At 37.4% G+C, this 15,334-nt stretch overlaps 1 protein-coding gene across 1 annotated transcript in view; it reads left to right on the forward strand.

Moving 5' to 3' along the window:
* The window catches only part of ADAMTSL1 (ADAMTS like 1), a 659,580-nt gene that overhangs the window by 452,737 nt on the left and 191,509 nt on the right, over positions 1–15,334 (forward strand). Inside the window, exon 4 of the mRNA XM_081804071.1 lies at positions 13,664–13,709. Coding sequence (XP_081660197.1) covers positions 13,664–13,709 — 46 coding nt within the window. The remainder of the gene's footprint in view (positions 1–13,663; positions 13,710–15,334) is intronic.

Here is a 15,334-nt window from a genome sequence, read left to right on the forward strand (position 1 = left end):
GGGGAGATGAACCATGAGAGACTATGGACTCTGAGAAACAAACTGAGGGTCCTAGAGGGGAGGGGGGTGGGGGGATGAGTTAGCCTGGTGATGGGTATTAAAGAGGGCACGTACTGCATGGAGCATTGGGTGTTATACGCAAACAATGAATCATGGAACACTACATCAAGAACTAATGATGTAATGTATGGTGATTAACATAACATAATAAAAAAATAAATAAAAATAAAATAAAAAATAATCACCTGGAAATCTTAAAAAAGTGTATATATATATATGGGCCCTGCTGAAAACCAATTAAATTCAAATCTCCATGGGTAGAACCCTAATCTCAATAAATTTTTAAAAAGCTCTCCAGGGGCGCCTGGGTGGCTCAGTTGTTAAGCGTCTGCCTTTGGCTCAGGTCGTGATCCCAGGGTCCTGGGACTGAGTCCTACATCGGGCTCCCTGCTTGGTGAGAAGCCTGCTTCTCCCTCTCCCACTCCCCCTACTTGTGTTCCCTCTCTCGCTGTGTCTCTCTCTGTCAAATAAATAAATAAATCTTTTTAAAAATAAAAAATACATAAAAAGCTCTCCAAATAATTTTAATGGGTATCCAGTGTTAAAAGTGCTGCTCTTTTGAAGGAGATGATAGTAAAATGATTCAGCCTTCTGAGAATTTAGAGATTGGGATAATAAAGAAAAGAAGAGATTTTCTGATAAGTAAATTTGTGTATGTTCACATTCCTCACTCAAGTTTCCATGAAGTGATCCAATCTGTAACATGGGAGGAAAGTCCTGGGCACCAGCATATCAGGACATAGAAGTAGTGATTGTTCCTACACTTCTGCAAGCCAAGGGAATAAATATTCTGAGTAATTATACCTTTGTCTAGTATTAGTCAAGGTCAACCTTGCCCAAATTGGCAAAGGGACTAAGCAATTTCTCAAGTTTTCTTCCATTCCATTATTAAGCTTACAAGCATGACTCTTTATGCCTACAGATTGTTAGTGAATGACTAAGTTAATGACCAGTGACTGGGGTATTTTATGCAAATTTGCTGGGATCCACCTGCCTTCAATTCATTAAATTTCTTATCCATAGAATGAAGTTTAACTATCTACCTTCAATTCAGCATCTATCATTACCCTAAATAGGCTTCCTAATAGTACTCAAATTCTGTTATCTCTGTTGGGGCCCAATTTGTGCAATAGAAAAGAGGAGTTTATCTAACCCTAACTGCTTTGCTTAGTTTCAACCACTGGGGGAGAGGGGGTTGGCAAGAAGGAGGGGGGGAGGTGGGGGAAAGATAAATGGAAAGAGAGACAGATTGATAGAAATTAAAGGGACACCAGATATTATGAGCTAAAGACAGGGGATATCAGAATTGCATACACTGGGGGAAAGATGCTTTACCTGGAGACAAAAAGAATAAATATAGAATACTAAGTAACATAATATTCATGTGCGATCAGCAGCTGAAACCCATATCTACATATGCCAACCTTAAGTAGCTGTGCAGCCAATCCCTACCTCTGGGCTTTGGGGTAGGACTCACTGCTCAAGACTGAGATCTTTTCCTAGTGGAAGAGAGTCACCACTTTGGGAACCTGGCTCTCTTAATAGTGTTTTTCACAGTCTCTGTGAGAACCTTTCACCTATTTTGTAGACTATCCCCTTTAATTTTTTTTTTTTATCAAGCTATTTTTGAATCTTGGCCTCACTATGTTCTAGCTATGTGACACTGGATTGGGTTTTTAGTTTTTCTGGGATTTCGTTTGCTCATCTATGGTGTCAAGTTGGCAGTGCCTGGGACAGAATAGGTGTTCAATAAGTATTTATATCCAATGAATGTCTAAGGTGTCCTTCAACTCTAAAATTGAATGTGCGACCCTGAGACAGAGAGCTTTTCTTCTCCACATATGCAGTCAAAACCCATTTTGCTGCCAGATAGGAAGAGGAACAAAAGCTGCTCTTAATATGAATGGTTTTAAAGAAAAATGTTGTTATTCTCCAGGCCCCCATCTTGCAATGGACATCTGGGTGATATGGGCGGATTGAAGAACTTTTGTCTCTAGCCAAAATAATTCATAAATTCCCAGCTCCAGGGTTGTATCGGGTGAGGTTGTGAGAGTCCTAGAGTTTCATAATATACATTTTCTCATGAGGAAGATGGAAAAGTTGGACTTGATGTTGCTAAAACACATTTGTTTTTATTCTCATTCTTTGCCTCTTTTGGCTACTGAGCAAATGTAAGATCATTTGCAAACCTTATGGCATGTGTGTATGTATAATAAAGTGCATGTCCTTCCTGCTAGTGGATCTCGAGCCAAAGGCAGCAATCCCCCTACCCCACACCCACCATCTTTCAGAGAGAAAAAATGCATCGCAGTGACAAATACAATTTAGAGTAAATAGGTGAAAATAAACAGAGTCTGTTAAAAAAAAAAAAAGCCAGCTTCTTTCCTCTGGTAGCTATTTTGTTTCATGTTACATTTTCATCTTCATTTTATTATAGAAAGATTCCAATCAGGTTTCAGGGTTCAAAACTTAGAGCAAATATTAAACCAAAAGTTCTCCATGACCTCCTGATAGCATTTCCTTCTGTTCTACATCGTCTCTCTTCCTTTGACCCATTTGCCCTTTCTTCCTTCCTGTCCTTCCTCCCACCCTCCTTCCTTCTTTTCTTTTCTCAAGAAATGCTTTGTGGAGTGCTAACTATACACCAGGCACTTTGCTAAGTACTGGGGCTCAGAGATCAAAACATAGACGGCAGGAGGAAAAAGCAAATAAAAGAAACCAAAAATATGGGGTTTTTTTTAAAGTGAAAACAGTCCCAGACAGCTAGAGGACTGTCCTGGTCCTTTAAAATGCTGACCACATGGTTTTTCATCTCTTGGCCTCTTCTTCTAGTGAACCTCTTACCTACCGTCCCTCCACGCCCATGCCCAGCTAGCAAAATTCTTAATGTTATTTTAAGTTGCATCCTACGCAATGTCCCTTAGTCTCACTTTGCTGTACTTAAAAGTCATTTTTGTTCACACTGCTTTGAGTTACCTTTCTATAAACTGGCCCGTGTTATAGTTATATGTATGGCCCTCTCTCCCACTATACCTACGATCAGCTTATGGGCACAGGTTTTATCTTGCTTGTCTTTATATCTTCCTGCCTTGCACAGAGTAGGTATCTGCCCGATTCAATGTTGGATGAATTTACTGAATAGAATATTAGGACCAGGAACCTGCTGTAGGGCTGTTTCTGAGTAACCCTTTCTCCCATCACACTTTTGGGATACATGGGCCCATATGGGACATCACACCTAAGATACTATCTTCTTAAATACTTCTCTCTCCAACTCCTTTTGTATTTAGTATCCAGACCACACCCACTAGTTGTTGACTATGAAGTAGACTGTTGTGTGTTTTATGTGGACCGGTGTGGATTTTTTCCAATGAAATTATAACTTCGAAAGAGTCAGAAAGATCATCATTTTCCTGTCTTTCCCAGTGCCTTGCATAGTACTAGTTCAGATTGGAAGCTCAAGAGAGGTGCAAAGTGACTATAAATCTTAAAGCATGATACAAAAGCTTGTCAGCCAGAAACCCTGCACGAGGGCTCATTTTCCCTGTCAGACTGCTTACTGTACATTTTCTCATTAGATTTTTGGAGAAGTATGCTTGGAGCTGTTTCTGGCTTCATTAGAAGTTGGGCGTGATCATTATGGTTTACATTGTCATTGTTCTTGCTTTTTGCTTTTTTGATTGCATGAGGCTACTCCTCATTTTCATAACCTCAGCCCATATTTGTGGGAATGAAATGCCTTGTTGTAGCATGTCTGTCTTTGAAGAACAGGCAGAGATATGTAAAATCATACTTGTTTGGGAAAAAAACTTGGCAGGGATTTTTCTAGTTGTAATTTAGAACATACCAAACACTCATAATAGCAAATAAACCAATTTGAAACTCAGAGGACAAACTCCAAAATTCAGTCTACAGTATCCTCACGTGAGTCTAAATTTTAATTTAACAGCTCTGCAGCCTCTTAGCTGCTGCTAGAGAATCTGTAAAAGTTAGAGAGATTTCCTGAGTTTCCTATGGTAGAGAAAAGATCAAACAAGCAGAAGGAATGTCTTCTCAGAATGTCTTCTCCAAACCTACATCATTTCCATTCATATTGAATTTGTTCTCTACATAAAGTTTTAGTAACCCTCTCTGTATACATGAACCAGGGTCTCCAAGCTGGTACAAAATTCAGAATGTTTTTATAATGAGAGATTAGTATAGAGCAGAAGTGTTGAATTATAAAACTAAGGTTACAAAAATATGTTACCTATGCCAAAGAAACACTTTTAAGTCAAGGCCTCGATTTATGGCACTTTTAAAATTTGGGCCTCTGCTACCCCCCGTCCTGTTTAAAATTGCTTTGAAAATGCAGCTTTTAGGCCAACTGTTCTTTTGGCTTCTTTGGCCACGTTAGAACCTCTGGCAGATTGAGAAGAGCTAGTGTGACATTAGGACTGTGTCTGTTCCCAGCCAGCTCACCTACTGATGGATGATGCCTGGCAGCATGCCTCCTTGTTGTTTGTTGTATTATTACGACAGAAAGCGTTTTCAAAAGCTACATTTATCAAGTTGTCATAATAGTTTGGCTTGTATATCTATCTACTCAGAAAAAAAAATAAATCTCTCCCTTAGCGTTAATCTGTTCAAGGCACGTGATGCATCACATGAAAAAGAGGCAGTCCAGAATGAATAGGGCATTCTGCGTGAATGTGGGGACCTTTCAAATAAATGCCTAAAAGAAGAGATATTTTTTATGCATGCATTTGAAAGTCCCATAGCACCAAAGACCTCTCTTTCCCTTGTTTCAAGGGTACTTTTCCGTTGCTGGTTGTACGTGTTGCAGATGCATTATTTCTAGAATTTTGGTGACTTTGTTGAAGGAAGGAGGTTTAACCTCAAGGAGGAAAAACATGGAAGTTTGCCACAAAGAAGGTCAAAGACACCGTTTAATGTTTAAGATCGGTTTTTCATTGGCAAGTGTCACCAGATTAAGCATTGCTTGTTTGTTTTTTAAGATTATATTTATTTATTTGAGAGAGAGACTGAGCACAAGCATGTGGGTAGGGAGCAGAGGGAGAGGGAGAAGCAGACTCCCTGCTGAGCAGGGAACCCGATGTGGGGCTCAATCCCAGGACCCTGAGATTATGATCTGAGCCAAAGGCAGATGCTTTACCGACTAAGCCATCCAGGTGCCCTAAACATTACTTGTTATGGAGAATCTTGCAAACAAGTTTCTTATTACTTGAGATAGGTGGTTGGAGCGCCTGGGTGGCTCAGTCGTTAATTGTCTGCCTTCAGCTCAGGTCATGGTCCCAGGGTTCTGGGATCGAGCCCCGCATCGGGCTCCCTGCTCGGTGGGAAGCCTGCTTCTCCCTCTCCCACTCGCCCTGCTTGTGTTCCCTCTCTCACTGTGTCTCTCTCTGTCAAATAAATAAATAAAATCTTTAAAAAGAGAGAGAGAGATAGGTGGTTGTCTGGGAGCTCATGGCTGTTGGAGGTGGGTAGAGAGAGATTCAAAGTCTTTGTCCGGAGTAAACATATACTCATTAAATGTTTGTTAAAAATATTTCAAATGTAGGGGTGCCTGAGTGGCTCAGTAAGTTAAGCGTCTGACTCTTGATTTTGGCCTAGGTCATGATGTCAGGGTTGTGAATCAGGGCTTGAGAGTCTCTCTCTCCCTCTCCTCTGCCCCTCCCCCACTCTTGCTCTTTCTCTCTCTCTCAAAAAAAAAATATTTCAGATCTATTAATGTTAATAAAGCACTCACTGAGGATGCATACTAGGACATCTCCAATTATTCAGAGATATAGTATTAAATGAATATATAATATAAACATGGTTATCTGTAGATACTTTTTTTATTGAGATATAATTGACATATAACATTGTACAGGTTCAAGATATACAATGTGTTGATTTGGTGGTTTTTTTCCCCATTTTTCTCATCCCCTAGCCCCCCTTCTCTTTGCAATCATCAGCTTATTCTCTGTATTTGTAGGTCTGCTTCTATTATTTGTTTGTTTATTCATTTGTTTTGTTTTTTAGATTCCACATATGAGTGAAATCATATGGTATTTGCTCTTCTCAGTCTGACTTATTTTTCTTAACATAATACCTTCTAGGTCCATCCATGTTGTTCCAAATAGCAAGATCTCATCCTTTGTTATGACTGCATAATATTCCATTGCATATATATATATATCTCACATCTTCTTTATCCATTCACCAGTCAGTGGACACTTAGGATGCTTCTGTATCTTGGCTATTGTAAATAATGCTGCAAAAAACATAGGAATGCCTATATCTTTTCAAATCAGTGTTTTCATTTTTTTTGAGTAAATACCCAGTAGTGGAATTATTGGATCATACGGTATTTCTATTTTAATTTTTTGAGGAAACTTCCTACTATTTTCCACAGTGGCTGCACCAATTACATTCCCACCAACAGTGCACAAGGGTTCTTTTTTCTCCACACTCTCACCAATACTTGTTATTTCTTATCTTTTTTATTTTAGCCATTCTGATTATTGTGAGGTGATATCTCATTGCGGTTTTGATTTGCATTTTTCTGATGATGAGTGATGTTGAGCATCTTTTCATGTGTCTGTTGGCCATCTGGATGTCTTCTTTGGAAAAACGTCTATTCAGGTTCTCTGCCCATGTTTTAGTCAGAATGTTTTTTTTTTTCTGTCTTCTTTTTGATGTTGAGTTGTATAATTTCTTCATATATTTTGGATATTAACCCCTTGTAAGATATATAATAAAAATTTTAAGGCGTACAACATGTTGATTTGATGCATCTACATATTGCAATATGATTGCCACTTTTGTATTAGCTAACACCTCTAACATGTCACATAGTTATCATTTCTTTTCTGTGGTGGGAACAATTAAGATCTCTCTTAGAAACTTTGAAGTTTATGATACAGTGTTTTTATCTATAATCACTATGCTGTGCATTAGATTTCCAAGACTTATTTATCTACTGGTTGTTAAGTTTGTACCCTTAAACTACATCTCCCCAATTCCTCCACACACACACACACCCAGTCCCTGATAACTACCATTCTATTCTGTTCTTAGGTAGATACTTTCTGAAGAAGGGGTGGTGCTGAACTTGCTCCTCTTGCTGGGACCAAGCCCCACACACATAAAGTTTCCAAATGAACCAGGTTCATTTTGATTCTCATGAAAGACATTCTAAATTAGAATTAAATGATAATTATTTAAACATGGACTAAAATGCAGAACATTAAAGACTTACTTTTCTTAAGCAAAAGAGTGAAACAGAGCTAAAGGAAAGAAGAGAACATGGGATTTAGGACACCCACCACTAACATGTCCTCTAACTCCTTTTTCTCCCGCATGCAAGGCAAGATCACCACTACCCATCTGTGATGCACAGACTCCAGTTCTTCTAAACCCTAGGTTTTTATCATCAGGTTTGACCTGTGGATGAGGACAGTGAGCATCTGAGGATAGCTTTATACACAGAGTCCAGAGGTTCATGTAACTTCCTTCTTAATGACTAAGTTGATTGGTATCAAGTGTTGTTTCCTTGAAAGAACCTCTTACAGTAATGTGTCTGTTGAAAATGAAAAGCAGCCCAATGATGCATTTGCACTTGGTCCTCTTAAGTGTTCTCAGAATTTGTTATTCTCTTGAGGTCTTTGTAAAAAAAAAAAAAAATCCCAGAAATGTAGAAGTGCTTTAACTGGCTCCTTGGGGACATCTTCCTGCAAGATAGTTCCAGCGAATACTGCAATGTTCAAATTGAAGTAAGGGAGGAAAACCATGCACCAACACTACACAAAATCCTGGTTCCAGCTGTTAAGTCTGCTTATCTTGTCTAACCTATGCTCATTTTAGGATCCACAGTCTAAAGGACCCAGAGTCCTTCCATCAGCTTGAACAGCTGATATGGTTTTATACCTGTTCTTTTGTGAAGAGCTCATGGTTTCCATCCAGATAACTAAAAAGAGAGAGATAAGCAGATGAACAATCATATTTTACAATTCTTTGCCCATGAGTCCATATTTGAAAGCCAGCAGGTGTTCCAAGAAATACCTGTTCTGACTGAGCAGCGCTCTTTGCTTTTTGGAAATCAAAGGCAAAGCTTCATGAGCAGTATTTAAGAATCCTGTAGTCTTAGGGTGCCTGGGTGGCTGTCAGTTAAGCAGCTGCCTTCAGCTCAGGTCATGATCCCTGAGTCCCAGGATCGAGCCCCAAATCGGTCTCCCCACTCAGTGGGGAGTCTGCTTCTCCCTCTGCCCTTCACCCCTCTCATGTACTCTCTCTCTCTCTCTGTCTCAAATAAATAAATAAAATGTTAAAAAAAAAATCCTAGAGTCTTAAACACACAGTTACCATACTTTCCTGAAACTCTTTACTGACACCAAGGATGACTCTGATTATGTCCCCAGAAGAATCTGTTTGCTTAGGGAAGAAATGAGAAGAATTTTGAGATAAAAATTGATGTATTTTATCCATTTTTTTTTATTCTTAGTAGAGAGATAGTTGAATATGCCTCCCTCTTTTAAAGACTAAAATTATGTGAGAGGGAGGGTGGGGAAGTAGGGGGCCAACAAGTTGCTAAAGCCTGGAAAGAGAGCTTCAATTTTCCATGGTAATTCATCTCTTCTATGGTTGTCAAATTATGGTAATTGAAACTAAGATATCAGGATTTTAAGAATTGGAAGAGTTTGGATGGCTTTTTGTGTGTTAATGAGAGACCAATAAAGTGTGCCTCAAGCTTGCACTAATCTCATTATAAGTAAATTAAAGTCTGACTAATTCAGAAATAATAGCTTGTGATTGAGATGATTTCCATTTTTGAGAGAAGGAATTAAGTCAAAATTAAGAAATGACCCGCTAGGAGTAAAGTGCTAAAATAAATAAATAAATAAATAAATAAATAAATAAATAAATAAATAAATAAGGAACTTTCCATTACAAATCTGGTTTGGAATATATTTGAATATTTCTATTTTGTTCTTTCATATTGAGCCAGTTCCAAGTCCTTAATTGGTACAGTCCTTAGTTCACTAAACGCAGTCCTGAAACTTTCTATAGTTTACATCAAAAGGAGGCATTTACTTATAATCTCTGTTATCAGTGGACTATAACTTGCTTTGGAAACCATTTTGGATTGAAATTTCTGTTTTATTTCATTCCCAGAGGTGAATTTTATTTTGCTTAAATGTGAAGGAAACCACTTGGCTGTTTTATGTTAATGAACTGTTAAAGAAAGGAAGAAAATATTTTTTATTGCTTGACCCTCAAATGAGGCTTTTGTGCCCAGATAAATGCCTTGGAGGAAGAAATTCACACTTGGCACGAATTAAATCCTTGTGGTGGAAGTCACTTCATTAACTTAAATAAAATTTATATTCAGGTTTAATAAATTTGAACTTTTAAAAAGTAAAAGCTTCTCTGCACTGAAGTTCTTTCATGTTACATTTTATAGAGGAGTGTGGTTCTCTTGGAGATGTTCCCGATGTACAATGTGTGTCTAGGTATCCTTTACTTACTAAAAGTGAGTTTAAGAACTGAAGAGCAGCTGATAAATTGATACGGTAACAATAAGGTGCAGTTAACCCCCAGCCAACTCTGCTTGGTTTCCCAGATTTCATCTAGTATTAATATTTTACACATCTTTTTTTTTTAAAGATTTTATTTAGTTATTTGTTAGAGAGAGAGAGAGCAAGAGAGGGAACACAAGCAGGGAGAGTGGGAGAGGGAGAAGCAGGGTTCCCACGGAGCAGGGAGCCCGATGCGGGATTTGATCCCAGGGCCCCTGGATCATGACCTGAGCCAAAGGCAGACACTTAATGACTGAACCACCCAGGCACCCCAATATTTTACACACCTCATGCACATCTTGTTCCTTTTTTTATTGTTTTACATGCTCCGGAGATAGATAAAGCTGAGTTCCAGTCCCTGGTTCTCTCTTTTCTCAATTCTCTCATCTATTAAATAGGAAAAATAAAACCTTGCATAGTTGTCGGAAGCTTATTGATAATGTACACAGAATATGTAACCTTGGCTGGATACCTATAGAACACTCAATAAAGGCTAGAATTACTATTGTTATCCACAATTTTATAATGTCTTTCAGTAATGAGGACCTTTCCAAAATCCAGCATTACCACTTTAATATCATATTTCAGTCAATTAAATGAAATAAGCTCTCACTAAATAAAGTAATACTATCTAGTAAAGGGAAGGCTTAATTCAGGGGAAAAATTAAATTATTTGTAAATCAATATGAGGTGTTAGACAATTATCGGATATTCTTTGGAAATTGCAGCAAGTGTTTCTCCTTGTTTTGTGGTTGTTTTTGTTTTTGCTAAGTAAGAAGGATTTAAATCAGCCTTTTATATTATGTGCCTTAATCTCCTACTTTTCAAGGATGCTTTTAAAATGTGTGTTTGTGGTTGGAAATATATGGGGAAAGGCTCATTTAAGTTAATGAAGCAGGTTTTTTTCTGCTTGTTTTGGTTTGATTTTTAGTAAATGATATCTTGATAATAACCCCTTGGCATTTGAACAGAGCTTTTGTAAATTATCTCAGTTAGTGATCACAACTTGGTATCCCACCAGTCCCAACATACATTGGACTGATGAGAAGGGTAAGATCCCGAGAGGGCAAGAGGCTTATGCAAGGAGAAGAGCAAAGTCTATGACCTACATCTTCAAACTCCTAATTTAGAATTGTTTTCATTATTCCTTTCGGGGATAAGGCTAGGAAAGGAAAATAAAAGGAGGTGAAAAGCATAGAGCCTTAAGATCTCAATGATTAACACCAGAATTCACTTTTTTAAAGCAAGAAGTCATTATATCTCTTCGGTTTTAAAACATTTGGTGGTTCCCCTTTGTCTATTGTCAAGTTCAAAATTAGAAGGTATTTCTCTCATCTACAGTTCCCCATATAAATCCCAAAGTCCAGCAAAACCAAGCCATATCTTTTTATACCTCTATGCCTTTGCCTGTGGTTTATTCTCTACATACTCTTAACCCTCTTTCAATATCTATTATCTTTTTATAGCTATTCTGCAATTAATTTATCAAATGTCTACCTAATGCTTACTGTGTGCTAGGTACTTTTGGAAGTGTTTCACAAATATTAACTCAGTTAATCTTCATGATAATCCCAAGAGATAAGTAATATTATCCCATTTTACAGATGATAAAACTGAGATATTAAAACTGCAGAAGAGGTCAAGATTCCAGAAAGAGGATTTTGGTTTCAAAGTGGGTACTCTGGACCATTACACCATGTCACCTATGTACTCAGAATTTTAAAACTGAAAAACTTACCACATTCAGCCAAGACCAATGTCTAAATGGCATGCTACCTGAGGCCTCTGGGTTGTAGAATTCATTACCTTGCAAATTTACCATCAACTGGAGCCTAGTCATCATCTTTTTAGACTCAGAAATCTGGTATTTTTCAGCAATCATACAAAGAACAGATCCTTTTCTTGGAGGTAGACTCACAATGACTTGGTCCATGAGATTAATGTTTCAAACTAGAATGCTAGTTTATTTATTAACTTACAGTGAAAAATAGGACTACCATATGGACCAAAATACCCACATCAGCATGACAAGCACAGTCTGCCTCTCAGCAGTCCTGAGAAACCAGATCACTCTTGGCAAGTTGTTTGGTCAACATGGCATAGTAACAAGGGGTATTCCTGGGATGAACAGACGTTTGTTGGCATCCGCTAAATTAGCATGGGGCATCTATATCATGATAGCAACAGCCTTGCCAATGGGACCTGGAGGATATGAAGTTCATTGGCCTTTTGCCTGGGACATTGCTGGCCTGGCCACTGACAACCATATATCTCCATCATTCTCTTCTTTTCTATGATTGTAACACCTGCCAGCCCTTCCTTTCCTTTCCCACATTCTATTGTTAATGCATGTTAATGTGTCAAACTGGTCACAGTCAGGTCTGCTGGCCTGGTACCTTTCTATTTCTTTAGGACAGCTTTTGTGTAATTATATTTTCGGATGCTATTCTCTTTTTGATAACATCCTCAAGACCTAATACAAATAATATCTAGCTTTTCCTACACTGAATTATAACGACATTTTCTTAATACCAAGGACAAAATCATATTCATTCTTCTTTGTATTCCCAGAAGTAAATGCATTGCCCAGCACATAATAGGAGCTCAATGGACATTTGCTGAACAAACAAGTAAATTAGGTGGTGGTAAATCATCGTGATTATGAGTGTAAGCTCTGAAGCTGGATGGCCTTGCTTCAAATCTCAGCTCTACTCCTTAACACTTGTGGGATTTGGACAAATTACTTGCCTGAGCTTCAGTTTTCTCATCCGTAAAATGGGTATAATAATAGTACCCTATCTCCCAGGGTTCTTGAAAAGATTAAATAAATTAATACATATAACAAACTTAGAAATGTACCTGGGATTTCATAACTATTAGTTATTAGTATAATCATTCTCTCAGCATTTTATATTTTTACTTGTTTTGTAAAAAGTATGACTCATTTTGCAAAGAGCAGAGTACTGCTGTCCTTGCTTTAAGTGTCATCATTGAATATTTACTCAAAAATTGTTTTTGTTCACAGAAATTCAGTAAAATGGAAACTCCCATGTAGTGCTGATGGGAGTACAGAATGGTACAATTTTATGGAATGTGATTTGGCAATATTTATCAAAAGCCTTATAAAAGTTCATTCCCTTTAGTCCAGTAATTTCCCTTCTAGAAATTTATCTATCCTACAGCCATAGTCAGAAACTTAAACAAAACATACACATGGACATAGTTTATCACACTATCATTTATCAAACCCCTAATTGGAAATTACTTAAATGACAAGTCATGGAAGAATGATTACAAATATTATGTTATCTCATTTAATGGAATATTATGTAGCTCTCAAAGCTATGTCTTCAAAGTTATTTAACAGTGTGGGAAAATGCTTCCAAAAATTTTTAAGTGAAAAAAAAAAAAACTACAAAATGGTAGAGGTGATGTGATTTCCTCCACACCGAGAAGAAATCAATAAAATCAAAATAATAGTGATTATCCTTAGATGAGGCAACTCTGGGATGATTTTGTTTTTGTAGTCTTCCTATCCCAAAATCTCTACAATGAGCATGTATTTTAGAAGTAAAAATAATTCTTTAAGTACTGAGTTTTCTTGTCCTTAGATGTGTAATTTTAAGACATGTTGAATATTAAGTCCCATTTTTACCTTATGCTAGATCTACATTTTCTCAGTGAAATATCTCTTCAGTCTTACACCTGAAATAATTAGGAAGACAGGATTCATATACAGAAAACCTTGCATTAATATTTATTTGGCTAAATAAGCACCAACTGTAAATACTTATTTTGAAAATTTTTGGAAGCAAAATGAATGCTTAGTTTCCTCCCTCATAGAGAAATCCGTTTCCACGCACAACTTCTTAAGATAACGCTGTTTAGTATTTGATAGGAACTTCTCTGAGAACATTGATACTCAGAAGAAAAGAAAGACTCTTATTAGTATTAAGAGAAACTTGTTTTTACAAGCAAATAGTTTCGATTTTAAGCCTTTCACAGGTAGTAATGAGTTTGTTTTTCTTTTTATCACCTAGGAGCTGTGAGGGAAGAAATATCCGATATAGAACATGCAGTAATGTGGTAAGTATTGAGCTTCTGTGATTGTGATAATGTATTTTTTTAAGAACTGAATAATGCTACGCAGTTTTATGTATCCTGAACAAGAAATCAATTAGTGTTTCAGTAAGAGTTATTCATCTCACCCTATAGTGACAATGCAACTGTAAAAAAATAGATATTTTAATGTTCCTCAATATAAACTTTTAATCAATTGGCCAGATTGAAACTAACTAGACTATTTCAAAATAGGGACTCTGTTCTGTACTTCTCTGCTTTCTGACTTTTCACATCTAAGTCCCTTGAGAACCAATAAAAGGAATGATAAAAGGGAAACCACTAGGGTCTTGTGAAATAAATATTAGTTAATCAAACTCAGATTTGACAAATTCATTCATTCATTCAACAAATACTGTTCCATGCCAACTATGTGTGAGGCACTGCACTAGTACAAGGAAAAATAACACGTCGTCACTGTCTGGAAACATCTGTGATAAAGTAAGAGATGCAGAGAGAGAAGATAGATGTGCACATAACCACATTCTAGCACAAAGTATGACAAATGCTCGAAGAAAGGGATAAAATTGTTTGTGGGTTAAAAATGGAGAAACATCTGAAGGGTCATAAAGGAAAAAATGTTTTAGATGGAGCTTGAGGACCAGGAGAGCTGTGACTGATCCACAATGAGTATGAGGGAGTGACAGTCAGTCCAAGTAAAGGGGACACGATGGGCAACTTTGGATGCAGAAATGTTTAAGGTGTGCTCTGCATATGAATTTGGATAGGATTGTGCCTAGCAGTATGGAAGAAAAGAACTGAAAAATATTTTGAGGTTACACCTTGAACGGATTTGAATGTTAGTCTTCCAAGCTTGTATTATTTCAGTGAATGATGGGGGATCACCAGAGGCTTTGGAGCAAGGGGATGATATTATAGTTTCTTTCACTTCAGGAAGATTAATTCTGTCATGATATGAGGGATGCTGTGGAACAGGAAATCAATGGGGAACAAGACACAATCAGCACTTAAACCAGCGCTTTTATCTCAGAAGAGATAAAAATTAAGGTCCTTTTGCAAGACCTAACAAGCAATTTAAAATAGAATGATGAACTGAAGTGAGAGTTAAGGAAACAGAGAGGTGTGTACATATTTAGAGCTCTTGTACTGTCCCATCCTCTGTTAGAGTAGCTCTTTCCTCACTAGCTACATGATTGGCATTTTCCTTATTCCAGTTATCTCAAATGCCACCTCCTCAGAGAGGTTTCCTTGACCATCTTATCTGATGTGCTTGTCCCACTGCCCAATCCCAACTCTCAGAACAATCTTGCTTCCTTTATAGTACTTTGACTTTCTTCATAGAACTAATCTCTACCAAAATTTATATTCTTTGATTACTTGTTTGTTTTCTGTTTTCCCACTCTAGAATGTAAACTCCATGAGGATAGGAACCTCATGCATCATGTTCTCCCCTTTATCCCCCCATGCCTGGAACTGTTGACTCACACCTATTAAGCACATGATAGAAATTTGCTGAATTTAAATGAATACTCAGGCTTCTGAAAGAATGGTAGATACCATCATCAAAACTAGGAACATTGGGAGGAAGTTTGGGAGAGAGAAATGAGAAATTTGATTTAAGGACACTATGG

Source organism: Leptonychotes weddellii, chromosome 14 (assembly GCF_054177405.1).
Source record: "Leptonychotes weddellii isolate Sample4059 chromosome 14, ASM5417740v2, whole genome shotgun sequence".
Taxonomy (NCBI): Eukaryota; Metazoa; Chordata; class Mammalia; order Carnivora; family Phocidae; genus Leptonychotes; species Leptonychotes weddellii.